Below are 27,766 nucleotides of genomic sequence, written 5' to 3'. Positions count from 1 at the left end.
AACATGCAGTAACTGTAAATTTGTAGATTGCCTGGAACTGCAGGCATTATCAGCTTTCCTTTTTAAAACTCATCTCTGCATGGAATAGTTAAGAACGAGGAAGAAAATGTGATTGTGACTTAGTATTTAGATTATATATGTGAAGTAGGGGAAACCTGGGTTTTAATTTCTATGACATTTAGAATTTCTGTGTTTTTATCAAATGAGTATTTGATACTAAACGTCTTGAAGCTGGGCCCCCTTTGTCAGGGCAATGCTCTTTCTTTGAAATGAGGGATTTGTTCTTTTAATTTAAAACAAGCAGACAAACAGAACCTGGTCAGCCTCACCCTGAGATGGATAATGACTGAATCCTAACTGGAGTGAGGTATCTTCTTAAATCTTAGGAAAACTTGTCTAGTACTTATAAACTCTTCTGCAGCCTTTCATCTTACCTGTCTGTAGTTACTGCTGCTCTAATTGCTACCCAGTACGTATCCCCTTCTTAAGCATCTGAATCATCTCTTAGGTTTGGGGTTTTTTTCTTTTTTTTTTTTTTTTTTTAATTCCAGAAATCTACTTCAGGCTGTAGATTTTGCTATGCAGCCAAGTGCTAGGTCCCCGTAAATTTAGTTATGAATCTTCACATGTGTATACCAACAAATATGTGCACATTGCTGTTTACCTATCTTGAGCTAGTAAATACCTTGGTGACCCTACGCATGCTTCTGACTTTCTCATATGTGTATGCAAGTTGTGGATGCACTTAGAAGATTGCCTTAGAGTATTTTTGTCCATGAAATTCAGAAGAGAATTTGGATCCTATCTGGCATGTCTTTCTTGGAAGTACTCAGTAAAGGAAGCATGCTAGGTACATTCTGCACACAAGGCAACTCTTTTTTCAGATGTACAAAAGTTCTGGTGGATATATATTGTCCAGGATTTCCATGGATCAAGCAGCTATATTAGAGGTACCACCTGACTATGCTGCCCAGCATCTGGAAATTCCAGGCAAATGGCCAAATTTGTCTTTTTTTGCTAGGACAGAATTTCTGTGTGGAAAAACAGGGCTGTGTCTGGAGGAACCTGGACATCTGGCAGCTTTACCTCAGATTATTGAGCTTCTCTGTGATGAAACACAAAATAGAGTACAAGTATTAAGAGTTTCTTGTTTTAAACAGAAGACATTTTTCTATTTCATAATTCTGTTGTCAAGATTAGATTCAGATGAAGAGAAGGTTATTAACTGAAGAAACTCATTCTGATGCCATTGCAAGTGGAACTAATTTCAGTACGTAAAATGTTGATAGCTTTCAGATTTTTACATTTTATATACTACTGAGAATTCTGTTCAGTTGCTTTAAATCCTGTCACATTGCCACAATTAATTACTGGTATTTTTGCCTTGCAATTGAAGTGATTACAAGTGTGTAATTTAGCTTCAGGCAGCTTTTAGCCAAAACATAATTTAATATCCAGCTGTTTTTCCCCTCATCTCCCTCAAGCACCAGAAAACATCTAGCTTTCCAGACTCATCTTGGGAAGCCAATAGCCATGGTGTCAGCAGATTGAAGCTCAAACAGAAGTACTGGAGTCCCAGTCCCCTAGATCAGGATTTTCTGTACTGCTAGACTTGTAGATCACTGCAGTTTTTACCAAGAAAGTGTTGAAAACCCTCTGCCATGGATTGTTTCCATTTTAAGTGTGATCTCTGTCTAAATGGACCTTCCCTTTCTTCCCCTTTGTGTTTTGAGGCTAGGAAGGCTGAAGTCAATTGGTTCTGTTGCAAACTACAGCTATGCATCAGTCTGAAAAAGTAGAGCCCAAACTGCTAATGAGAGGGGAAAATGCATAATCTGTCTGTCTTCAAATATCTGCCACCCCAGAAAGCATTTATAGGTTTGCTTGTGATTCAATAGGTGATACATTTTCCCCAGAGTCAGCACTGAACTTCCTGTATCTTCTGTCAGGCGCTGCTTAACTACCTTTTTTTGATGAGGCATAGAAGTGAGACTTTGCCCTCAGAACCTTAATGAGTGTTGAAATTAACATTGTAGCTGGCGCAACATCATGTCTTGCCTCCCTGGAGCACAGGTCAAGGAGGGTAAGAAGATGCCTGAGGTTGTACGTTCTCCCTGCACAAGTAGATGGGCAGCTGTGGGGTCAAGAAATTCATAAGCTTTCCCTGACAGTCCCTCCAATTCTGCACCCTCAAAGACTGCGTGTGCTTTTCATAAAGCCTACCAAGCATAAGCTGTGGGATGATTCAGAACAGGAGACTAATTTAGGTATTCCCAGAGGAACCTCTGGGAACGTTCATTGGTGACAGAGAGAATGTAGGAATACAAGCTTTCAGGGTACTGCATGGAGAAGAGACGTGACTTGTCTTATTAATATCTAAAATCTATGAATTAAAATCTTTTGCATTCATAATTCCCACTGAATTTAGTAGAATTGATAATGTTGGATGTGTAGGCCTTGTATCTGGCATAATAGGAAAACAGTAACTCTGCTACTCATGTTTTAAATTTGATTACATCAGGCCTTATCGTTATAACTTTCTCTAATGTACCCGTCAGAATGTCTGAGCCTTTGACAGGTAAATTTGTTATTTATTAAAAATAGGGGCAAAACATCTTTCCAAAGAAGATAGTACATGATATACAAATGTGTTGCAAATTCTAGTAATCTAAACTAAAGGTAATTTGGAAGATGAATAGCTTTCTGTAAGTGCAAAGAATTAGAATAGGCTTTTGCTTACTGTAAAACTTCACTAGATGTCAGTGTGGAAAATATTTTTACTTAAATGCTATGTGACCTGTAGAATGAGAAGTGTTAATTCCTTTAACACATGCAGATTTAGGATGACAGTTATTAGAATTTTGTAATTTGGGGGTTTCTCAATACATAATTTATTTGTAGAAAGGCAGTTTCAGAACAATGAAGGCAATTTTTGTAAGATCACACTCAATTCTGAAAATTGTTTCTGTTCAAATATACATAAAGTCAAAATTTGAGTACTTACAGAAGATTTTGAGATTTGTATTGTAAATCAGAATGACATTTTAAAACATAAATGAAATCAATTTTTAGGGTTAAAACAGCAGACTTTTTGTTTTATATTGTTGATTATTTTGAGTCAGCAAAAATTTTAATGTTTATTTTCTTGCTGGTTGTTTGTGAAAACAGGACTTGTTTGTGAGGGTAGCAAGTATATTTTCACATGGCTCAGGACAGATCTTAGTCACAAATTTACACATTTAGAAAAGAAAAAAATGCATATATATTTATAGGTGTTGATTAAGGAAAGCATTCCTAATCTGTAAGTGTGCTTGTGCATTCTTTTAACTGTATTAGGTGTTTATGTGACATTTGAAGAATCAGACTCTCTCTGTTCCTACACGAGAAGGTTGGTTGGTTGGGTTTTTTGGATGAGGTGTTTTTTTATTGTTTTATTGAAGCTTCAGTGCTTTTATTGAAGCTTTAAGGTTTGGTCTCCTATGAGATAGACTTTTCCCTTGAAATGGATTCCTTTGTGTTTCTGAACTGATACACCAAGTGAAAGATAGCAGTTTAAATATTGTATGGTGCCTTTGGTTTTGCTATACTGTTAAAGCAAGCTGCTACCAAGACTAGTTTACCAGAAGGAACCTAATTGGACAGTCGGTGAACACCTGAACACAGGTATTTCTGCTAAGTACAGAACTCCTCGTTAGGCACCCTCTCCAACCCTACCTATTCTGTCTGCTAATACAGCAATGGAAAATTAAGGTGAGAGGAGCACAGACTGCTTGCACGCGGGCTTCAACTGCAAATTCATGATTTCTCTCTTGAAGTTACTTGCTTTTTAACAGAAACTTAAGTAACCTTTCTGTTTTTCAGAATTAGCACAAAGAGGTTGATTCTGTCCAGAGTTAGGATATGGCTAAGGGAGCAATAAGGAAAAGCTTAAACTATATTTGCACTGGTTTTCCAGCTTTAACTTGCATAGTAGGTACATAGCCATTAAAAAGGAATCTTTTTAAAATATGATAAAAAATGTTGATTCTGTAGGAGTTGCATCAAAAAATATTTTGTCTTTATTATTTCTAGCTATCAAGTATCTTCCATTTAGAGGCAAAAAGGTGGGTTTTTTTTCCTAAATACTGGCATCACAGCCTCACATTGTGTGAGTCCTTACATACACATTAGGTGTGCTTTCAGTAATATGTCTATTAGTCTCAGAAAGTTGGAGTAGATGGAACCAATTAACCCTGTAATCTGGGTCAAATAAATCTTTAGTAAATATTCAAGATATTTTATTGAAGTTCCTTTTGTATTTGTGCACCTTTTATTCAAAGTAAAAGCTTTTGCTTTTGCCAATAAAGATTACATGATTCTGAATGAAGGAGTTTTTTAAATTAAGGAAATATTTTTCATATTAGTACCGGACTTCCCTTTGGCATACATTGGTTTAATGCTGTACTAATAGTGACTACATAACATGGTGATGGGTTAACTGAAATCTACAGAAAATGCATTTGAAAATGTAAATGTCAAATATATATATTAACAGCAGACCCATTATCAGGAATTTTGAGAGGTTTGTTAAAACATTGCAAAGAGCTCACGTGTAAGTTAAGGTGTGATGAAACTGATATTTAAGAACTTAAAATATTTTAGTAAATTTCATTAATTTTTCTTAAACTATACCCACCTGTTAAGGAGAATAAAAGGCATTTGTAAAGTATGGCTTTATATAACATTTCCTTTTTCTGAACTGATACCTTAAGGGTGTTTAGTTTGTCTTGTACTTCAGGAAGTTTAAGTGGCTGTAGCAGGACAGGTATAGCATACTAAAGAGACTTTACAAAGGCACCTTGAGAAATTGTCTTTTAATGTTTCTAAAATAGGCGACTTCCTCCTCTTGCTGTTTTCTCTGTCAATGTTTTGTGATGACTGTCTTGGCAAGTACTGCAACTCTTGTTCCAAGGCTAAGAATCTTACTTTTGTGACCAGTGATCCACATTTTGGCTCACGGGAAAGAATGTGCTATAGCCTTACTTTTCACTCTTTTCTGTGATGATAAATAAATGCACTATATCCTCTGGTAGTAAATTGGTCTGAACCACTCTTGCCTCTCTTGCGTTATTTATACCATGGATCTTCAGCATGTTCTATCTGTTTTACCTGGAGAGCTTACACTTTTTTTTTTCTTGTTTGGAAGAAAGTAAAAAGGAAATTTGGGAAAAACTGCACAGAATACTTAGCAAGTTCCTCCTTTTGTACTGTTGGGTTGCAAGGGAAACCAAGACGTAGCAAAGCTCAGAAATGTCAGCTTTGAGATCTTTGTTGGAGAGCTTTACCATCCTGACTGTAAGGTGAGAGCTATGGTTGGATCTATGCTTCGAACTGGTTCATCTTTATGTATGCAGCAAAATTTGCTTTTCCTTGGGGGACCTTTCAAAACCACCAAGGATCTTGCTGTTAGTTCTGGCCTTATGGGTTCTTTCCTCTATTGGAATATTTTATTTTATACTAGAAGCAACAGTTCTTGCACTGAATTTTCCTGTGAAATGAAATTTATGCTAGTGTACTCAGAGCCAAGGTTTAAAGCACTAAGTTATGTTTTATAGATCAAATAAATAAATATGAACCTGCAGATCCAGCTGGATGCAAAAGCATCCAATTCATTGAGTAAATGCCTGAGTACTACTCAGAACTGAAAGCTATGATGATCTTATATATGAGAAATCTAGATGTGCTTAAGTGCTTGCTGAATGGGATAGTTTGGTCATCATGTTAGCCTTTAACTTAATTGCATTTCCCATGGCATTATCATGTAAAAATGTACAGTCCAGAGTTTGGGATTTTAGGTGTTTTTTTGATCCATCTGGAAGCAAGTAGAAGCTTTGGATTTCAAGATATCACTGGTGCACCATGTACTGTAAGTCTGAGAACTGCTGCTGTAATAAGATTTTATATTGCTCCTTTGGAAATTTCTGCATTGATTTCTGTCAGAGGATGGATGAATTTTATTTTTTTTTTTTAACTTACTATTCTATGCACATCTTAGGCAACAGTCAAAGGACACAAAGCCAGGTTTTGCATCTAGTCTCAGATGTCTCCCCAGTGTTCAGAAGTATTCCTATCCACATGTATGCAGTACAGAATCATAGAATGGTTTGGGTTGGAAGGAACCTTGGAACTCATCTAGTTCCAGCCCCTCTGCCATGGGCAGGGACACTTTTCACTAGACCAGGTTGCCCAAAACCACATCCAGCCTGGCCTTGAACACTTCCAGGGATGGGGCACCCACAGCTTCTCTGGGCAGCCTGTTCCAGTGTCTCACCACACTTGCAGTGAAGAAAGTAGCCTTATCTAAGTGTTTTTTCATGTATTAAATATTATTTATAATGTAGTTAAAGGATGTTGTGAATGAAGTTGCATGAATTGATATGTTTTGCCTTGCCTTTCTCTGTTACCAAAGACTGTATGCCAAAGAGTTTGGCATAATTACAAGCTTTGTTGTACTTTACAACCTTTACAAGCTTTGTTCTGTTAATTCCTTAAGTAGAATGGCAGTCAGCTTGGCTGTAGTTTACACTGCACTTCCTGAGTCCTGGGATTTATCCTCTCTTGTCTGCAGCTTATCACTGTGCTCATAAACCACAATTTGGAATATTTATGACACAGGCTTTTGTAACAATTTATGGGAGTCTTCTCAAGAAGATTAAAATGGACTGATCCACGCAAGATCGCTGATTTTCCATTTAGAGGAGTTAGGGATATGATAAATGTTTTCAAAAAAGATACTCTATTGGGAGAGCCAGAACTGGGGGTTCTGGTTTACTCTAAATTTAAAAAATGGGTGGGGTGAACAAAATGACAGATTTCATATAAACAGTCATTTTGTGGACTCTGTGTTGTGGATACTGTAGGAGAATTGTCCTATCTATTTATGCTGGTATGAGCAGATGAAAAACAAAAAAAAAACAACCAAAAAAAAGAAAAGCTTAATTCAAGTTCATGACATTCAAGCCATTGTCCTTCCTCATTTCCGAAGTAAAAGCTGAAATCATTCTCAGTGGGAGGATAGGGCTGGAAAGGATACTCATGTTTTAGTAAAAATAACTACCTAGTTTCAGAGTAGAAACACCTTCTGCCACCTTCTGGAAATGCTTGCTAGAGGGAAAGTTTTGTTAGACTTTGGCATACAAATATTTGGCCAGTATGTGCCAGTCTCTGGACACAAGTATACAACTTACTGCACTGACTTATGTGAGAGGAGACTGTTAAAAGCACAGCTCTCTTCTCATGACATGGTTATCTCCTGACAGTTCCTTGTGTAGTAATTGAACCCTTAGTTTGAAAAGATGTAATATATTTTACACTTGGTTTGCACTAAAACCCATGGCCACAAATAGTAAGTGGACGAATAAATAATAGTGGTTATAGCTGAGAGACGGCTTGTGTGGGCTATTTGAATTGCAGATCTGGGCATACATATGTTGTGGACTGCTGAGATGCTACCCTGAGAATCTGAAGAGGAATCAACTTGCTCCTGTCTGAATGCTGAACAGGAGTGACACTGTTAATCTGCTTTGTATTCCTGTGTTTCATAGAACCATACAACAGTTCAGGTTGGAAGGAACGTTTAAAGGTCATTAGTCCAATCCCCCTGCAACAGCCAGGGACATTTTCAACTAGACCAGGTTGCTCAGAGCCCCATCCAACCTGACCTTGAATGTTTCCAGGGATGGCGCATCCACAACTTCTTTCGGCAACTTGTTCCAGTGTTTCACCACCTTCATTGTAAAACATTCCTTTTATCTAGTCTAAATCTACCTTCTTTTAGTTTAAAACCATTACCTCTTGTCTTATCACAGCAGGCCCTACTGAGAAGTTTGTCTCCATTTTCCTTACAAGCTGCCTTTAAGTATTGAAAGTTTGTGGTCAAGTCTCCCTGGAGCCTTCTCTTCTCCAGGCTTGACAACCACAACTCTCTCAGCCTTTCCTCACAAGAGAGCTGTTGCATTCCTCTGACCATCAAAAGGGGATGGTGATGGTGTTCTTTGGGTTCCTTTGTAGAAGTACTATCCTTTGCATATCCTGGAGGTAGTGACATTCACAAATTTCACAGTCGCTCTCTGTCTGTATTATTTGCTTCTGAACTGAAATGAACTGTGGTCACTGAGGATCAATGCAAAATTGTTAGCTAGAGATTTTTTTTTAGTAGCAGCACAGTTAGGTTTATAACTGTACCAGAAATATTTGTGTCACAAGGAAAAATTTCCCTTTACTGATGCGGGTATAGAGAGGCCAACAATCTATCACAGTGCACTGAGGAATTGCTGGTTTGGTAGGGGCTGCGAGCACCAGGTATTCCCGTTTGCTTCTGAAGTGATGGATGCCCCTTGTCTGCATCCCGAGGTGCACCTTTTTTCCCACCTAGAAATTCTTTCCGGGTGCTAATTGAAAAAACGAAATGTCAGCCTTCCGATGAGAGCGGCAGCCACATTTTAAAAGGTTTTTAGGTACTTGGAGCCTCAAGTAGCTGGCTACTAAGGTTTATAAGAATATTTTTGTGCTTAACTCCTATTACTTTTAGCCATCTTAAGATTTTTTTTTTTTAAGTCTGTATCTTTGGGAACCTTTTGAAGTTAAATAAGGGTATATCTGCAGGAACAGTGGAATGTGAAATGTGACAAAATTCTAATTTGAAAACTTCGTTCTCAAACCTTTTTTTGAGATTTGCCTATGTACCTGCCTTTGCACTTCCGATTGCTGTTAATATGAAATAAGCCTACATAGTGCAAAATACTCTGAGAATGTTTCATTTTTGCTGCAAGTGCCACACAGGAGAAAAAACCCACCAACCCAATACCTCGCACCCAGAAAAAAAATAGTAAACCCTTGAAAAATATTATTTACAGTATTGGTTTCAAAGCCTTGCAAATGGCATCTCATGAAAACTGTCTGGATATTTGCATCAAGTGTTTCAGTAGTTTTGGAGTAAGAATTTAATGTGGAGTTATGCTGAAATTGTAAGTTCACTCATCTTTAAATTCCGTCTTTAGAGACTAAGCTTGACTTTAAATGGATCTTAAAGGAGCGTCTGAGAATTTACCTGAGAAGGAATCCTCTAGTGTAATGAGATACTGTTTTCTGTTTCTTCCTGTCTCCTAAATAATGGTACAGAGGACACTGCCAGGCTGTTGCAGCATTTGGGCTTTGTCTGCTGCCTCCATCATACTTACTAAGAGAGATTTGTATTCATAATTTAGCTGATTATTCATTTCCAGTACATAGCTGAATACTTTTAGCTCATTTGGCTGTATTTGTATTGGCATAGCAGTCATCATGGAAGCAAAATGTATGTGTTTGTATTTGGATCTTGTGGCAGATATGTAATACAAAGGAGCTACCACTTCAGCACGGGCATTTTCCTGTCTCTGCCCCATTTTAAGTGTTCCTTGGTTATGATCTGTGATCATGGCTCCTATTGATGTTTATCTGCCTTTTCAGAATGAAAATAGCACTGTTCTGTTTTCCTTTCCTTGTTCTTGTGATATTGCAAAGATAGCGCAGCATCGTATCAACGCTGTGGAAACAGAACTTTATAATACTCTTTTTTTCTAAACTGCCATATTGGTTCTGAAAACAATTTGTAACCTGCCTGTGTCCATTTGGCAACTGAAAAGCAGGAGTTTGTAATCAAGGCTTTAGAATGTGCAGATGACTTGATTTCTGTGCAGTCAAGTATGTTTAAATTATTTTATGTGGGCAAGTATGTAGGGAGCAAAAAAGATAAAGATAAGAGGGAATATATACTTGCCCCCCCCCCCCCCTTTTTTTTTTTTTGTGGAACTTCAGGCAAAATAATGTGTTTTGCAGAGTGGACCTAAGTCTTTCACGTGCCTGTATGTTAAATATTAAGAGCTTACTAAGATGTGTTAAACCCTCGAAACAGTGTTTAACTACTCTTTCTTGGTAAGTTAATTTGCAGACTGAAATTCCTGCTTCTAAAGAAGAAGCAATTTCCCTTTCTTTCTTATTTACAGGATAACTTTTTCCTGAGAAATTTCAGCTAGCCTCCTTCATTTCTGCATTTTTGTCAATATCAAAGCTACAGCATCAAACAGTTATGAGTACAGGGATTCTGTGTCTCTGTGTTGGCTAGTTTTTTCCCTTTGTGCAGGCAGGGAGGAATGAAGATATGAGGAAATCTGCGGGCAGAAGGGCCTGGAAGAGGGGAGAAGCAGCAGTAACTTCACTGCCTGTTTCCCTTTACCTTATACAAATGTGGTCATGCAAATACCACACATTAAATAAACACACTAAAAAATGCAGAAATAAAACTTGATAATGGACTATTGAGCTGTCTTTTTAAGGTAAATTCTAGCTGTGGTTAATTAAGTAAAAATGCTGCTCCAGCCGTGTTATCTTGGGTGCCTTATTATTAAATGCAGGGAAAACATAGGAGGAAATAAAACTCTTGATTCTTTACTTGCTGGAACATTTATTTCCCCTTGTCCATATGCGTATTGCGAGAACACCAAGCGTAACAAATACTGTTTGCATTTAGTTCTGGATACAGCGAGGTCCACGATCACTCTTATCTCTGTGAAAACAAGCTCCAAAGCCTGTCTGGCTGCCCAAAGAGTTTGCATTTCTGCACATGTGATGGATGGGTTCATTGTTCTAATGAAGCATGGCTGTTGGTGGAGGTCTTGGTCACATAAGAGAGGTAATCCATCTTTAATGAGGGGCAGTTCTATGGAGGCCTTGAATTCCAAGGCAGAGAGATGTAGCATTTCATTTTTTAATTTGATGTAGAGGGCCAGTGCAGACAGTGCCTTGTTTTACAAGGGTTTGTTTTTTTTTTTTATTACAGAGAAGGTGGGAGCTGTATCCTATACAAATTTTAACCATTTTAGATGTTTTGGCTTAGTTTCCAAGTGTAATGAGTCTGGAGATTGCAAATGCCTGTATTTCTATGGCCAGATCTCTGATCAGATACGGAAATCAAACCTCTGGCCATGCACAGATGGTATTAGACTTGCCTGTCTGAGCATCCTTAGGAACTGAGGCTGCATACTAACTAGCAGGCAGTATCTGTAATCAAGAGGAACATTATGGCCTGGGGACATTCTTCAAGCAATTCCCATCAATACAGATAGTAGGTGTGTATTTTAAGTACCTCTGAGGATCAGGAGCTTGCATTGGGGCAGAATCTGAAGGTGGATCTTTTCATCAACCAGGCATGCTCTATGTCTTCCCTCATTTTTCTGTTCTAGACTGTTCATAGACATTTGAGCTTGGTTGTGATGAGGATAAGTGAGCCTTTTTCATTCAGGTCAAGAAGAAGCAAATTAAGAATTAACAACTTTTCTTCACTGAACTAGTGATAATTGGACTAGTGTACCAGGGATGTGGAGTTAAACACATCACCAGTCTCCTTAAAAATCTGGTTTCTTTAACACTTGTATTTAAGGTCTGAAATGAGAATGTTTCCTTGTGGTAGATTTATTTAATATTTTGATTAGCCTAAAGGCTATGTCTGAATACTGCTTACATGGCTGTCTGTTTGAGGAGAAATAAAATGCTTTCTCTTAAGCATGAAGAATGCTAATTATCTTTTTCTCCTTTGCTTCTACTCTTAGGCCTGTGGGAGACAGATGTTAACTTAGCAAAGAGGAGGGATAATGTAACTTTTTCTGGGCTCAGAAGTTAAAACATGGAACACATTGCTGTGGTTCACTGACACGTCTGTTCTTAGATTTGTACTTTGAACAAACTTCTCTGAAAGGTGGCAGGAATCACTGGCATTGTCGGTACAGAATCAAATTTAGGAAAGAGTTGTGTGTTCACCAGCAAATTGGAAGTTTGACTCATGCTTAGACTTTGGAAAACATATTGTATACCCATTCACTGAACACAACATTCAGGAGTGAAATATGTAATGTGATCACAGTTTTCTCTTTCTTGGTTGGTCTTGTTTCATTTGTTTAAGGCTTCATTTAGTTCAACAGTTTCAAACTGAACGGTTACAGATACAGGTATCTAAGGTAATGCAAGTGCAGGGCTAGTTACAAATGTACTTCCTTTTTTATTCTAAAAGTTTGGCTATTGACTGTCTCTTTTCTGCCCAATTCTTGTACTGTGTTCATCATCCTGGTATCTGAACAAACAGCACATAAACTTATTTAGAGGAGAGGAAAATTTATATGTACCAATATTTAGTCTATTTGAGGTTAAGATTTCTTAAAAAAGAATAAATTCTTAAAAGTAAACATTTTTCCTGTATATTTTTTTGTCTTGCAGGTTGATCCAACTTTGAAAGAAAAATTAAAACAGAACACTGTGACACTGGAATCTGAATATGAGGTAAAATAAATTCGTTGCTTGGGGCTCATAACCTTGGCTACCCTTGATTACCCTGGCCGCTGGTGGGTTGTATCTGTCCCTAACTAAAATTAGATCAGCCATCTGCCTTTGACTCACTGATGTCCAATAAAAACAAGGTTTTATGTAAAGAAAGGTTTTGAACATGCAGTGCTTCTTTCTGAACACAGCTTTACTTTGATGTCCAGGTGCCAAGTACAGTGGTACAAATAAGCTCTGCTGTTTCTGTGGTTAACCTAGTCTATAAATATAGAGCTGATGTTGGCCTTAGACAGAATATGTATACATATGTCTGCACCTCTATTGCATGAGTTTTTATGACCTTTAGACCAAATTACAGAACAGTGTGCTTGATGTGCTTTCTGTTATTTCTTGCTTCTGCAACTTGAGTGTACCTTTTAAACAACTGCCATTCCTTTTCACTATTTCAGAAAATTTTATAGAGAAATATTTCACTCTTTCCTCAACAATCCATTTTCTTCAAACATTACTGAGCTCCAAAATGGCTGGTTTAGCCAGTTCAATATCCAGAGTTTCATAAATCTTCAGGCCTGCAAAAACCCATGTTAGGAAAACTGGACAAAGCTTCCCTGTATCCAGAAACAAAGAATAAAGCTATTTAAGATAATTTTTAATGTTTTAAAATTAAATTTGGATTTAAAATTTAAAATTTGGATCAAATGTCTAGCTAACACTTTATCTATCTTTGTGGTCTTTATGTTTAACACAGGTTTTCTTTTTGTTCCTGTATCACATTTCTGTCACAAGGCTTTGAAGAGCTTGATTGCACCTATAGCTCTCATACTTAGGTATCCAAACAGCAGTACATGGCCTTGCTAATAAAACCTTTCTATTATATTACTCTTTGGTGATTTGTCTGAAAAAAAGCCCCAACAACCTACCTTTTGTATTTTCATATGCCTAATTTCTCACATCTGCCTACCTGCCAAGTTTGTGATAGTCTTTTGCAATTACTGCAGACAGTTTTGGGCTGTCCTCCTTCTACAAAGGACTGTGGTTTGTGCTGTTGGGAATAAAAAGATTTGATCCCAGAGTACATATGGAAGGCCTCAGTGGAAACTCAAAACGTATGAATCCATTAAGTTCTGATTGTCTCTGGGATTATTGTGTCTCACTTTCCGTAGAATATACTGTAAGGCTGTTCTGATTTATGTGAAAGAACCACAAGCAGTAAAATGACCCACATCTCTCTGCTTAACTCACTAACCTCAAAATCAACTGATCTGTATTCAGATATGCCTTGCTTTCACTCCAGAAAATAAGTAAATAGTTGAAGGATAATATTTAGATGGCCATAATTGCATTAGCTTTATGGATAAATCAATGGTAATAAAATACAACTGGCATAAGAACATATTACAAGCCTACTTGGATAATGAGGTTCCTTCCTGATGGACAGAAATGACAGAAGCAATCTTTTTTTTTTTTTTCTTAAGCTAAACTGCAGAGAGTTCCCAGGCCAAAATTATTCCAAAGTGGTGGGTTTTGTGTGTTTGGGTGTTACAGATGGCAGACCACTTCAACAAAACAAATGGATTTGCATTTCCACATAATTAAAATAATTCAGATTATTGTTTTGAACTCTAATCTCAATGTGTTCTTTGCTATGGGCACCAACTTGCAAGCATTAGGCATATTAATTTCTTGCTTCAGTGAAACTTGTGGAACTACCAGCAGTCATGCAGGTACTGTACAGGCTCCACACTGAGTTTGTGACAATTTTAGTCAGTGTTACCTCTGTATTCTGGTGAACAAAATCTAAGCAATCTCTGAGTTACAGCTGACTTTTAGGAGAGTAGTTTTCTGTGGACCCCATGTGTTCCAGGCTAGGAGGTTTGAGGTGGGGTTCCCCCCCCCCCCCCCCTTTTTTTTTTCCACTTGTCTAAAATACAGCTCTTAAGACCATCTTCTCATTCTATATATAGGTCACATTGGAGGATTACACTGGTGGCTGTTACTAAATATGGTATCATAAGAGATCAAGGGCAGTTAAAAAAAGGTTGCTGTTTTGATATGTAAAGCCTTATTTTACAATGTTATTAGCATTATATCTGCAGCTGTTACTGAGGATACCAAGCCAGCTCTTTTGAAGCATGGTTGCCTGATGCATGCAAATGTCCATTGGCCCTCCCTAAGACTTTTAAAAATACCTTATTGTCATTACTGAAGTGTACATAGAATACATACTGAATTCTTCTAGAATGTCATCGTTTCTGCTATACACGATGCTATAGCTATAAACATAAACCTTTTATAGGCATGTTCCAAAACAAAAAGGCATTTCTGAGATTTCAGGTATGTTAAGTCTGCATTTTGTCCCCATTGTTGTGGTGGTGATGAAAAAAGTTGTAATCACAGATATAATCTATTTGCTGTGAGGAAATTAACATAAAGACATTTTTTTGTCTTCTGATCTACTAAGTTATATCTTCTCAAACTATGCAAAATTTACTTGAGTTCATATAGGAGTATGACAGGCCAGGATACTATTTTGAGGAAGAAAGAACTCACATGTGTAATTTATACTGCATTTCTTATATCTCAAATCTGTTAATAATGCCATTTATCTTGTGCCTTGGGACATGCCAGAGGAGCAAGCTACCTTTGCATGCATTTTCTCTTTTGCATTCCTCTCACACACTTAGGTGTCCTCATATGGCCAATTAGTCCTTGCTGCTCCCCTTTGCCTAATAAATCATGGCTCTGTCCACTAGTGACACTGGTACTAATGTGAATGTAGTTCTTCTGCTGAACTGGGCCTTGTAGAGCACACTGTAAAAAATGTCAAGTGTTTGACCTGTGCCAAAAGCCTAGAGTATTTTATGAGAAAGCACAAAAATATTGTTTGAAAGAGGGGAATAAAATAATTGATTGATGAGTGAAAGACATTCTCGTGGATGTTTAACAATCACAGTACATTCCTTTTCATGGGTTTAAATGCAATCTCAAAATAACATTCCTTATTCTAGCATTTCCTTTCTGTACTTCTGTGAAATTAATGGTCTAGTACACACTAAAAAAATCCAGCCTTAGTAACATCAGACCCCCAAATAAAGCCTTGTTCTTTAGGGTTTTTCAAGCAATTAAAAACATCTTTAAGAAGAATTTATTAAAAATTTTACAGTGGAAAAATCAGTTAAGTTTGAATCAAATGTGTGATATCCAATGGGAACCGATGGCAATTGAAGGCACAGGAAAAAAATATCACAATAGATAAGAAATGTGAAGGATTGCTATGGAAACAGTAAATGAGAAGTTACAAAGCAGAGAAGATTGATAAAAGACAGTAAGGACATCAGAGAGTTGTCTGATAAGTAAGCTGACAAGGATCTGGGTAAGAGGATGGTGTTGCACCAAACTAAGAATAAAATAATGAGGATGTAAGATCATGAGTTTGCATTTGCTACATTTGCAAAGTAGCACCATTTAAAAAAATATATTTTTATTTTCAGAGAAAACAGTCCTTTGTATTCAAATCAGAAGAGACAAGGGATGTACTTCCAAACTTCTTAATAACCAAACAAGATGTTATTTAATATCTATTAGGCTCTGGTGGTTTATATCTGAATTCCAGGAAAATGCTTGGAAGACTTCTGTGGCTGCTGAAAATCTCAGTCTGGGAATGAGGGTTCTCTGGACATCATCACTGGGCAGGAAGGTGGTATTTTTAAGTGTTCTGTGAGATTTGGGATATATCTGGGCAATATCAAGTACTTTTTTTCAGGGGTATGGAAGAAATTGTGTAATTATTACTGATGTGTAAGTGATGTGAAAGTATTGAAATAGTAAAAGTATAGCAAGGCAGGGGCAGAGCGCTGTTTGTGTTACTTGGTAAGCTGGGCCCATTAAATGAGCAAATACCTTTTAAAGTAACCCAAGATATTTTTTAAAAAAACTGGAAATGCAGGCCAGAGTGGATTGCATTGTGGAAAGCAGCAACTCTGGAAAAGATTGAGGAGACAGTGAATAAATAATTCAGATTGATCTCCTACTGTGATGCGGTGGCACAAAGAGCTCATTCAGTCTTTTTGGGTATAAACAGGAATGTTAGATGGTAGGAACAGGTGAATTTACGTCTGAGTGGAGCACTGATGAGGCTAGTTCTGAAATACTGGATCTAATGCTGGTGTCTACATTTTGAACAGGGCTTTAGAAATGGGGTAGGTTGCAGAAGAGGCTGAATACATTAACTTTGGTCTCAAGAAAATGCTTTAAAAGAAATGTAAAGATTTAGATCTTTTTAAAGGTACCAAAAAGAATCTTAGTTGTATATAAATACCTTCATAAGAAGAAAGTGCTAGCAATTTAAGACTTTTTTTATTGCAGCAAAGATACAAAAATTAGAAGTAAGTTCCATTATTAGTACATGGGAACATCATTTGAACACAACAACAAGACAAATGGGTCCTCTGTCTTTCAGAACATCAACTATAAAGGTTTTTAAAGCTTTCCTTCAGCTGGTTGCAAGCTGTTGGACTCAGAATGGCATAAGTGAGGGAATATACTTGTCAGTGAGTAGTCTGGAGAATGCTGCTTTCTTGACTTAAAGTGTATGAATATTGAGCAGTTTTTATTTCTTGTCATTTGATGAATCATAGGTCAACATTAGCTGTGGACAAAAGTTGTGCAACTGTCTGTCCTGAGAGTTACAGCAAAACTATTGTAATTACAGTATTAAAATGTTTATTGAGGTCAGTTAAAAAAATAAAAGAAGGTAAAGAGGAGGGTTGCTTGGGAGTATAACCTGTATATTTACCGTCTTAAAAGTAAAAGAAGGTTTGAATAAGCTATTCTAAAAAAAGATTCAAGGCACTTTAACGCTCATTTGACTTAACTTTGGGGATTTTAGCGCCAGCAGAATGGACAAAACATTTTTTTCAGGAAGGGACAGTATAGTAACATAGTAATTTATAGTATTAAATAGATGGATCAAAGTGTGTGGACATGAGGACTGCTCTAGAAGGAAGGTAATTCCTGAATGCTATTAGTTGAAATCTGCAAGTATCTTGTTGCTGCCACGATCAGTACCAGAGGATTACCAATTTTGTTGTTTAAGAACTAACAGATTAGTGTATTGAATTTATTTATTTCACTGTCTGTGAAGATACTAGTGGCTAAATAACTTGAGCTGTTTAAGAGATGACAAAGATGTTGGGGAAAAAAATCCCTCCTTGGTGACTGTTGTGACACTAAACGAGGTTGAGGTATTGTTCTTTCCCCATTTAATGACTCTATCCCCTCTGTGCTCTCCTGTTTGTCAGTGTGTTGTCCACCCTAGCCATTAAATTCCAACTGTCTGCCAGGTTGTGTCTGGAATGAGTGAACTTTTTTGCATTTCAGTTTATTCACATGTAAAATGGTCTTGAGAGTAAATTCTTTCTTGGTCATGTTTATAACATACCTGTTTGCACAGGATTTTTCTTAACTGCGAGCTGTTTGTTTCATGTGTGTGGCATTTGAACTTTTCTTATCCCATAAGAAGATACTGATTTCTCGTAGATGTAAAACAAAGTGAGGCAGTGAACAGTGCAGTCTAACAGCAAACGTGGTCAGGACATACAAATGCCTGTTACAAACAATCTCTTCGCCCTTTGTCCTCTCTCCAAAATAGAATCCTTTGTACCTGCTTGCTCTCCCTGTGTGAATTTTTTATAATCTGAGAGGAACCAACCAACTCCTACCGTGTTAGGGCCAACACTGTGTGTCGTCTCAGTCACAGAAAAAAAGTTTCAGCAGGGAAGTGGCATCCATACAGCGTGGCTGAATTCTTTCATTTATTGTCCTAAGAGATGCTGCTAGCTTCTACCAGGCGGTATTGGGAACATTTTCTTATGCAGCTGACTAGTGGAAATGTTAAGCACTTGTGTCATATTAATGGGCCCCCAGTGGGGAATTGCTAGATCTTTGGTATGAAATACCTCTGAGGTAACTTCAGGATAATGTATGGGAATTTAGCTACACAGCTGAGGCTGTATACATTCCTCTCATTGACTGCCTCTGAAGAGGATACAGCAAACCAGATAGTTTTAAAGGAAGCTCTTGTCTCAGCAACCAGGCAAAGTGGCTGCTTTTTGGCAAGAATATCCTCCATTTGTTTTGCCTAGCTTTTTTCTTTTTTTTTTTTTTTTTTTTGGCCAATTTTATAAACACTATCTGGAACATTCTGTGACTGCCAGTGTACTTATAGGTGATGCCCACATGGACATGCAGGCTGTTTGAAATACTTTAAAAGTTTGTTACACGATTTTCGCATGTTCTTTGCTTTTCAAATTATTGTTGCTCCTCTTTATTTAATGCTCAAACTGTTGTGTACAAATGTACTCTGCAGTAGCAAGTTACTGTCAGAGAGTGGGTCACTGCCCTAAGAAGCTTCCTGATGAAAAGGAAAAATGAGGTGCAGGATGATGATGGATGCTCACTGTGGAGTTTGCACACTTTTAACTAAATAATAAAACTTTAAAAAATTTTATAGGAAAACTCCTGTTTCAACCCCTGACTTAATCGCATATCTGGTACAACTTGAGTTTTGCCTGAGTATAGCTTGGAGATATCACTGAGAAGTTCAGAAGCTGAGGGAAATATGTTGGCAATTCAGTGTGTAATACTTCATCTTGTTCATACCATCTTCCCAGCAAGTCATTGGAAAGCCAGTGTCCTGCTCTGCCATCTTACAGCTCTAATGTGAAAATCAGTGATTTTCTAAAAGTCTTTTTTTTTTTTTTTTAGACCCTAAAGAAAGTCTTTAAGCACGATGCACTTCAAAACTAAAATACCCTCCCCCTCCAACCAGAGAAAGACCCCAGACCTTACCTTCTAAAACTTCCTTTTTGTTCTTGTAAAATTTAGATATATGTCTTGGTCCTTCTCAAATAGAAGTCTTTCTGATTTGATTTCAAAGACCTATTGGTTCTGACAGAATGAAAGTAGATTTATTTGCAAGTTATTTGGGTACTTTGCATTCAGCAGTATTGCTTTACTGTCGCTGGCAATATAGTGGGGGACTAACTCTCATATTATTGTCCTCATCAAATAGACAGGGGTTGTTAGCTCCAGAGAAGAAACAGGAGGATTTTTTTTTCTATGAGAAATCTGTGCAACAGCACAAATCAAACAGTAGCCATTGATGTCACTGAAAAAACTATTAATGGCTGAAAGGATTGACATTGCTCGGTTAACCTTCAGCCAAAACCATAGTTTCTACACAGGGAAAAGCATTCTGTTTCAGCATATAAATTGACAAGCAAGTTCTGGAAAGAGATGAGTGGAAAATCATCAGGAAAGTGTAGATCAGAAACAAAAGTCCTAAACTACGCTAACTCTGTGAATGTTACCTGAACTAACTGAGGCCAGGATAGAGGAGCAGCATGTGAGAGGCAGAAGGTTTAACTCACCAGTTCAAAAGGGTCGACTACTTAATAAGGTTGACTGATGATTTGAAGGAGAGTGGTTACTTTAAGGTATTTATTTAATGGCCTGGATTTAATTTTGATTTGACATTATTGTGATAAACATTCTCTAGGTTTTTTTCTTTTCTTATGCCCACACACTTCTGTTTGTAGTTTTATAGTGGCAACTGATCATTTCTTGTTCTGGTAATCTCTTAGCCCTTCACTGTGATATTCATCACAGCTTTTTCCTCTCATATAAGAATGCTGTAAAAGCTTATTTTTCAGATCTCTTCAGAAGGAAAAACACCATGTGTGACTCATGGGTCTAATATATTTTGGTCCTTGTTCACCTCTTTCTTTTCTTATTATAGTATCTTTTTATCATTACTAGAAGGACATACTGTGCCAGATTTTATATGTGCAAAGTAAAAAAAAATTGTCAACATTTCCAGGAAGTCACCGTCCTAGCAAGATGTTTGAAATAAACCTTCTCTGTGGTGTCAGGAGGTTTTTGTGGGCTCCAGACAGGGACATGCTGTGGAAATCCATGTGCTGCTCTTACCAGCCGCAGAACTGTCTTTTTTGCTCTTACAGCACTCCTGCACTGTAAAAGATCACATATTCCCTTAAGCCAAGCTTACCTTTATGTAGTTGAAAAAGGTCCTGCAAACATCTCAACAGTCTGTCCCTGGCTGCGCTTCTTCTAGAGGGTTCTGTTGCAGTAAGTAGGACATACTGTTATACAGTTTGTTAGGATACGAAGTTGGCAAGATGGAGCTCTCAAAGTTGGGAAACTCCTTGGTCATATTAACTTGGCTAGGTCTCTCAAGCTGTAAATTCAGAGATAAACCTTAATAAGCAGCATTCCTCTTTCTGGGACACTTTAACTATAGCTTCATAAAACTTCCTTATACAAGGGAAATGAAAACTATCCTAAATATACTTCATTGCTTAATTAAAAGTGGCAGTTGCTGAATTTTGGGTGTTTGATGTTGGTGTGTTCTTGTACTCATGCTATTCTTTATCTTAGATCTTTCAGAGTTTTGTTTTTGCTCAAGAAAAGAAGATAAGCTGAAAGTAAATGGCCCATGCATGAGTTTTCTTGACTTTACCCATAGTGCTTGTGAATCCTTTGGAACGAGAAGTCCATCTTGGATGATCTGCACGTGTAATGCATAAATGGCACTGGCTTATCATCTTAGTTTTAATGTGTTTTTTAAGACATTCTTCATTTTAAGAAGGGGAACTGCTTGTCAGTTGAGAGGAAATCATGGCAAACCCTGATTCCTAGATGGCAGTCTATCTGCCTAATGTTATTTTCTGTTATTTTAAAAATTTGAAGCTGTAGAACCATGTAGTTTTAACTGGGTGCTGTAATTGTGTGGTCTACTGAGTAATTTTTATCACTATAGTGTCTTCACACAAAACTATGAGAGCACTCCACGAACGTCAGTTAAACTCTATGACACCTCTGAGATGGAAACAAGTCCTGTTCTCATTCTTCAAATTGGGAAAATGATGTACAGACAAATTGGTGGTGCAGTTCCTTGATACACATCGTTTACAACATAGCCACTTGAAGATGTTTCTGTTCTCTCCACCCAATGATTCCTTCAGCTGTGCCAGTTCAAGTGTTTCCATAGTCTTATGCTTAAATAGCATTCATTTGTAAACAGCATCTATTTGTTTTCCTAATCTGTTTCATTTTTCTGATTGGGGCACAGCCCCACATAGTGTTAAATTGGCATAATTAAAGGGAAAATAAACTATGGGAAAAGTGTCTTAAACCAGTTCTCCACAGATGAATGGTATTTGATCCCACTGAAGTAAGCAACAAAACCTCTGTTGGTTTCATCACTGCGTTTTTTTCCAGTCCTCGGCAAAGCCAAAAAGAGAAGCAGCTCTCTGGATGCTTATAAGCAAAAAAACCCCACCACTAAACCCCATTTCTTCCCTTAATTAACAAACCCCCCTTATTCTAGACATAGCATGCTGCTTGCTGACTTGCTTATATACTAATAACATAAAACTAAACTTTCTGTAGTTGTAAAAAATACTTTTTAATCTGAGGATTAAATCACTAATTGCGGGCTATTAAATCACAGATCATTAAATTACTAATCTCAGCTATTAAATTATGTCACATCCTAAACAAAATGAGTAGCACAAAGTTTATATTAAGGAAATGAGATGTCAAAAAGGTGGCTCTGGGAAAGAGTTTTTGAAAAAAACCTGTAAGGCCATATTAGTTACAGTAATAGTAACTAATAGTTAAGTTACTAATAGTAAAGTTACAATTTTCAGTCATGCACAAGACATCAGATTCAATGTTAGCCTTAATTTGGCACCTCTGCTTCTATACATCATCACAGAGTTCCTCAATGTATCTTTTATAGTCTTCAGGCTGTTTTGACATCCTTACAAAACCAGACTGGTTTAACGCATTTCCTTGACTGCATCTTTCAGCTGTGAGGATATTCTTCCCTGGCTCATCTTTTATCCGCAAATGGGTTTTCTTTCTATAATGGTGGGAAATAATTGTCTCTCTGAATTTCAGCAATATCTTTCAGTGGTGCTCATCAAGAATATATTGCGTCAAGCTGTAAAGTAAACAGGATTTTCTTATCCCTCCTTTCACATGTGGAAAACAGAGACTAAAGCCACACATTTTTTGCAAGTGACCACCTTGAATTAACTCAGCCTGAGAACCGGTAGCTTTAAATGAATTTGCAGATTTCAGTTTGTTTATTGTGGCATGAAGACTGTTCTGCAACAGTAGAATTCAAACTCTTTTAAATTGTATGTTATTTTAAGGCTGACAGAGTATTATGGCTTTTATTTTTATATCGAACCAGGCATCTGAGCCAGCAATTAAGAAGTGGAGATCTCTTTACATCCTTATTAGTACCTTTGCACTAGGCAAGCTGTTTAACAAAAATCTTAAAAGTCAAGTGTATGGCAAACAGTTGGAACTTTTTTTTTATTGTTCACTGTCCCTGTCTGCATAGCTGAATTTTTTTTCTTGAATTTACAACTTCTGTCAGTCCTGTACTTTTAAGAGACAGTTTAGCTGATTTAGGAAGTGAATCGGTAGATTTAATGGACTACACTGATATTACTTTAAACAGCTAATTTTCAATATCCTTTGGGCTATTTGAGACAAGCAGGAAAAGTAGTGTTGGTCTGATCTGATTACATTTCATTGTAGTCTCCGATGATTGACTATTTAGTACATTTGAATTGGGAGAAAAAGATTTTGGGTTTATAGACAGCCAGTTCATACGGATTTCAATTTACTATAAACTGGAAGTAGTTTACCGTCTGTATGTGATCTTCTCGTGAAGTTAGGTGGCCAGGATCCAGGTAGCTAAAATGAAAAAAGGAATAAGAAATTAAAAAGACCCAGCCAGACAGAATGAAAGAGGTTGACTTCATCTGAGATCAGAACTATCTGCTTGCCTGATTCTCACTGCACAGTTCAGGCAGTGTGAAGGAGCTTTGTGACTTTGCAGCTTGTGCGGTTCTAATTGATAGGACTGTAAGTTTGGTCTTATTCTCAACAGTAAGGTTACTTTAAAATGTAGCTACGTGTGCGTCTTTGGCCTACATTTAATGTAGCCATTTATTCTGAGGTGATCCTGTTGTAAGAATTTTCATGTCAGTGACCAAGCAAAAAGGTTAAGTTTTGTATAGTTGTATGTGAGGCTGTTGTGGTTTAACCCCAGCTGGCAACGGCCCCACACAGCTGCTCACTCACTCCCCCGGGTGGGATGGGGGACAGAATCAGAAGGGCAGAAGCGAGAAAACTTGTAGGTTGAGATAAAGACAGTGTAACAGGTAAAGCAAAAGCTGCACACGCAAGCAAAGCAAAACAAGGAATTAGTTCACCGCTTCCCATGGGCAGGCAGGTGTTCAGCCGCTTCCAGGAAAGCCGGGCTCCATCATGCGTAATGTCTACTTGAGAAGACAAACACCGTCACTCTGAATGTCATTCCTGTCTTCCTTCTTCTTCCCCCATCCTTATATGCTGGGCATGACACCATATGGTATGGAATATCCCTCTGGTCAGCTGGGGCCAGCTGTCCCGGCTGTGCCCCCTCCCAGGTCCTTGTGCCCCCCAAGCCCACTCGCTGGTGGGGTGAGGAGAGGAGCAGAAAAGGCCTTGGCTCTGCGTAAGCACTGCTCAGCAGTAACTAAAACATCCCTGTACTATCAACACTGTTTTCAGCACAAACCTAAAACATAGCCCATACGAACTACTATGAAGAAAATTAACTGTATCAGCACAGGTAGATACATATAAAAATAGCTAAGCAGTAGGAGAGCATTGAAGAACAGATTTTTGGGTCCCCTTTCACTGGTGATGTTCCTTATCCACGTGCAATAGGAGTACTCTGTTCTTTCAAAACTTGCTAACATCAGTTTAGAAAACTGTATGGTGTAATCATGCTGCCTTGTGATGACTGAAAAGATACCTGTCCTGTAAACTACTAATTTTAGCAAATACTGTCATGTGCCAGTAGGGAAGGTGCTATCTTCCAGAATTGCAGCAAGGCATCAAACACTATCTTTATATGTGACACAAAATATTAATGATCTCTATAAATATAATGAGAATTGCAAAATAAAAATACAGTGTCTCTGTGTATTCATTAGAATCTTTAACTCTTTATATTTTAATTGACAAAAATTAACTCAATACGTCTCATCTGTTCTGCAGTTTGAGGCGATGCCATTCATTGTACATAGCCCTTGGTTGTTTTATTCTGTCAGTAAATCACAGTGTGTTTTCCAGGTACCTTTATGATTTCTGTTAGAAACTGTCAAAATAGTTTCTTGTACTGGTTTGTTTAGATGGTATAGTTTTAAAATATTTCCTGTTTTGGACAAGCCTCCTCTCTGAAAAGCCTTTGTGAAGTTCCAGAGGCAGATTAATAGGAACTTTTGGTGAAGATCTCTAGTATGCCTGTGTCTTTTGATATACTTCTTTATATAGCCTATCTTTAGTTACTACAAGTTTTGTTGTATAAATTTCAGAAGTTGGTTCTTTTTCAGAATTTGGGAGCTGAGCACCTTTGGAAGTAGTTTAGATCCTCACAGCTGTGTGATACCTTTGTGTTTAATAAAATCAGCATGCTTCCCTTCTGTTAAAGCACAAGGTTATTTTCAGTGTAGTTTCCTTGAAGTTTCTATTAGAATCGGATGTTATATTCTTAATTTGCAACCAGAGTAGATAGTCACTGCTGCATAGGATGATGGTTACCTTCTCTCCTTCTCCCTCTTTCTATGTCAGCTCAGATCCCTTCCAGTTAAAATGAAGTGCCAGCTAATCATAAGATGTATGAAGTAGTGAAGACAGTTCTTCAGAGACCCATGCCAACTCTACTGCATAAAAAAAAAATCATTTGCCTCTACGTTGTGAAAGTCTGTTGTGTTTGTGCATGTGTTCTCCTGTATCTTCTGTTGAATGTTGCCTAGTTTCTTTTGATACCTGACTAACCTCGAGGCAATTTCCTCAACTGTAGAAGTGGCAGAAAACTTGTACATAACATGAACTAATAGCAGAAGGTCTATTTTGTTAAGCTGTTGAATCATTCTGCGACTATTACTCAAGTCCCTTGGTGTTTGCCATTTATTTGGATGATTGATAGTAGGCAAATTAGACCACAGGCTGAGGGCAGGATTAATTATTTTCTGACGTATTTTTACAGCATTTGCTGAGATGAGGCCCTGATCATAAATCAGAGGTTTAGATCCCACTGCAGTACATATCATTAACAGTATGTGGTATCACCCTGTTTAGTACCACGTAGAGCAGCCCTGGTTATGGTAGTGGTGCAGACCCCCTCCTCAGTCTTCTGTTGGCAGAGCCCCAGTGTGTTCGATGTACTGTTCCACAGGCTGATACTTGAGTCTTGAGGTCTGTGTCTGCTGGGAAGAGACCTGTATGTTTCTGCTAGTAGTACTATGAAGATGCGGCCTATGTTTGTGTTCTTCAACAGCAGCACTTGGTAGGTGAGGTCAGCAAGGTGCCTGTTCCTCATTTTTGTACACTTCTAAGGCTAGATAAATACTGCAATTGTTGGTACTTCTGAGTGGAGATGATAGGAATAGGCAAGGAGTTAATTAAAATCTAGATAGTTTTTAAGTATCTGACAGTTTGGTCATTTAGCATATCTCATGCATGAATCAGTGAGTGGGTGCCATAGGAAACTAGGCAGCAGAAATCATCGCACACCTTGTCTCAAGTTAAAACCACATGGACTGAAGTGGATTGCACTGTTACTGTCTCTCTTTGTGGTGGATAATTCATCTTTTCTGGTATGCTTTTTATTTGTACTGACAGGATGCTAATTACTGATCTTCTGTTTGAACTTTACCAATGCTTATCACTCCTACCACTTCAGTATTTGGCAGGCTTGCAGTTGAAGAACAGATCTGGAAAACAAGGTGAGAGAAGAAAGAAGTGAATACAAGATATCTTTGGTCTCGTTCAGATGCTGTAATGCTTCCTGTCCTTACATGTTATTTATCTGTTCATAAGCAGATGCAGTAATGCCCACCCTAGTCATTTATGTAGCTATATGGATAACTCCTGTTATATTTTTTTTTCCTTGATGTTGAACTTCTTTTGCAGGATATGTGAAAGTTCTTCAACCCAATAGTGATACTGAGTTTCCTGTGCAAAAAGAAAAAAAATTCAGAATAATACATACTTTAAATCATGGAGTTGTCAAAGTGACACTGATATTTTTGCTGTTTGTGTGCAGAAGCTGGAGAAGTCTGACTTGGATAACTGGGAGAACATCAGAGGACCCCGTCTGTGGGAAGATTCCAGGGCTGTTCAGAAGCAACGGCGGGAGGCTGCCCGTCTCAAGACAGAGTGACTGAGCAAGCCTGCTTTGGTGCCTCTGGGGAAAAAAAAAAAGTCTCAGGCTGGACTGTCTTAATTTATTTTTTGATCCAGTGTCAGGAACAGACATGGGAGAGGGAGATTGCGCTGGGCAATTTATGCCAGCATATATATAAGTAACTTTAAGATCAATCCAAAAGGCACTGTATTATGTGAAGCTCTTTGCATCCTTTTGCAGAGTTCCACAGGCTGTATATATGAAATCTCCATTAAAAAACCAGCTGATTATTCTGCTGAGAATATTCATTGTTTTTCAATCCCTGTGATTCAAAACTGAGATGCTTCAGCAAAGAATAACATGTCAGGAGTCACTTGTCAGTACCACAAGTTGTCATCCTAATGAGAACAACAGTGCTGTCATCTGGATGTGTGTGACCAGATAAATGCTCCTTCAGGGAGCCCCTGCATGACTTCAGACTCTTAGGCTTGGAAGGGGCTCCACAGGCATATGAACAATTTGGAACAGTGAGTCCATTTTTGGCTAAATAATATTCTTGTGTTTCATTTCTAGAAACGTGACCGTACAGAGGCATGCACAAGAGTGTCAGCTGGGAATTGGTCAAATAACATTTGCTTAGCTGCAGTTAGATTTTTGTGATTAGTTTATTGATAACTTCATGCAGGCAGGACGTTTGCACTGGAACTTCTCAGTTTAAGTTGGAAAGATTCTTCCTCACTAAGAAATGTGCCGTTTCTCTCTTCTTGAACCACTATATAGTGGCAAAGCTTATCTTGTATGTATTACTACATGTATATTTGTGCATATGCACAGAATTTTTTCATCTTTTGATGAATTAATTTTGAAATGTGTGTCTTTCCATATTTGTCTTTGTGTGCTGAACATTTGCTGTTAGAGAAGACCATGCTAAGATTAAGGACCCTTCAGCTGAGACAATTCAATGAAGAAGCATCTAGTCAATTTTTCAAGAGAAATGAAGCTTTTGATAAGGTGTTACAACAGACTAGTAAAATTCCTTTTCAGAGGAATGGAGTAGTAGAGCAGAGATTAACAGTAGATTCTAGTTTCAAAGCATTCAGTGACCCCTATAAATCCATTTGGAACTGTCTTTTGAAGAGG

The 27,766-nt window shown here is 37.8% G+C and overlaps 1 protein-coding gene across 2 annotated transcripts in view; it reads left to right on the top strand.

The window, feature by feature from the left end:
• Nucleotides 1–26,928, top strand: part of LOC106113002 (cytochrome c oxidase assembly protein COX16 homolog, mitochondrial) — a 49,345-nt gene extending 22,417 nt beyond the window's left edge. Inside the window, exons 3-5 of one of the 2 annotated variants that reach the window (XM_055793811.1) lie at nucleotides 12,286–12,348; nucleotides 26,183–26,225; nucleotides 26,546–26,928. In XM_055793811.1, the coding sequence (XP_055649786.1) occupies nucleotides 12,286–12,348; nucleotides 26,183–26,225; nucleotides 26,546–26,562 (123 nt within the window). In that variant the 3' untranslated portion in view covers nucleotides 26,563–26,928. The remainder of the gene's footprint in view (nucleotides 1–12,285; nucleotides 12,349–26,182; nucleotides 26,226–26,545) is intronic. The other variant, XM_055793810.1, reaches the window with a different exon arrangement.
• Nucleotides 26,929–27,766: the final 838 nt, after the last annotated feature.

The sequence above is a fragment of the Falco peregrinus genome, chromosome 1, assembly GCF_023634155.1.
Source record: "Falco peregrinus isolate bFalPer1 chromosome 1, bFalPer1.pri, whole genome shotgun sequence".
NCBI lineage: Eukaryota > Metazoa > Chordata > Aves > Falconiformes > Falconidae > Falco > Falco peregrinus.
This window is presented reverse-complemented; position numbering and strand designations above follow the sequence as displayed.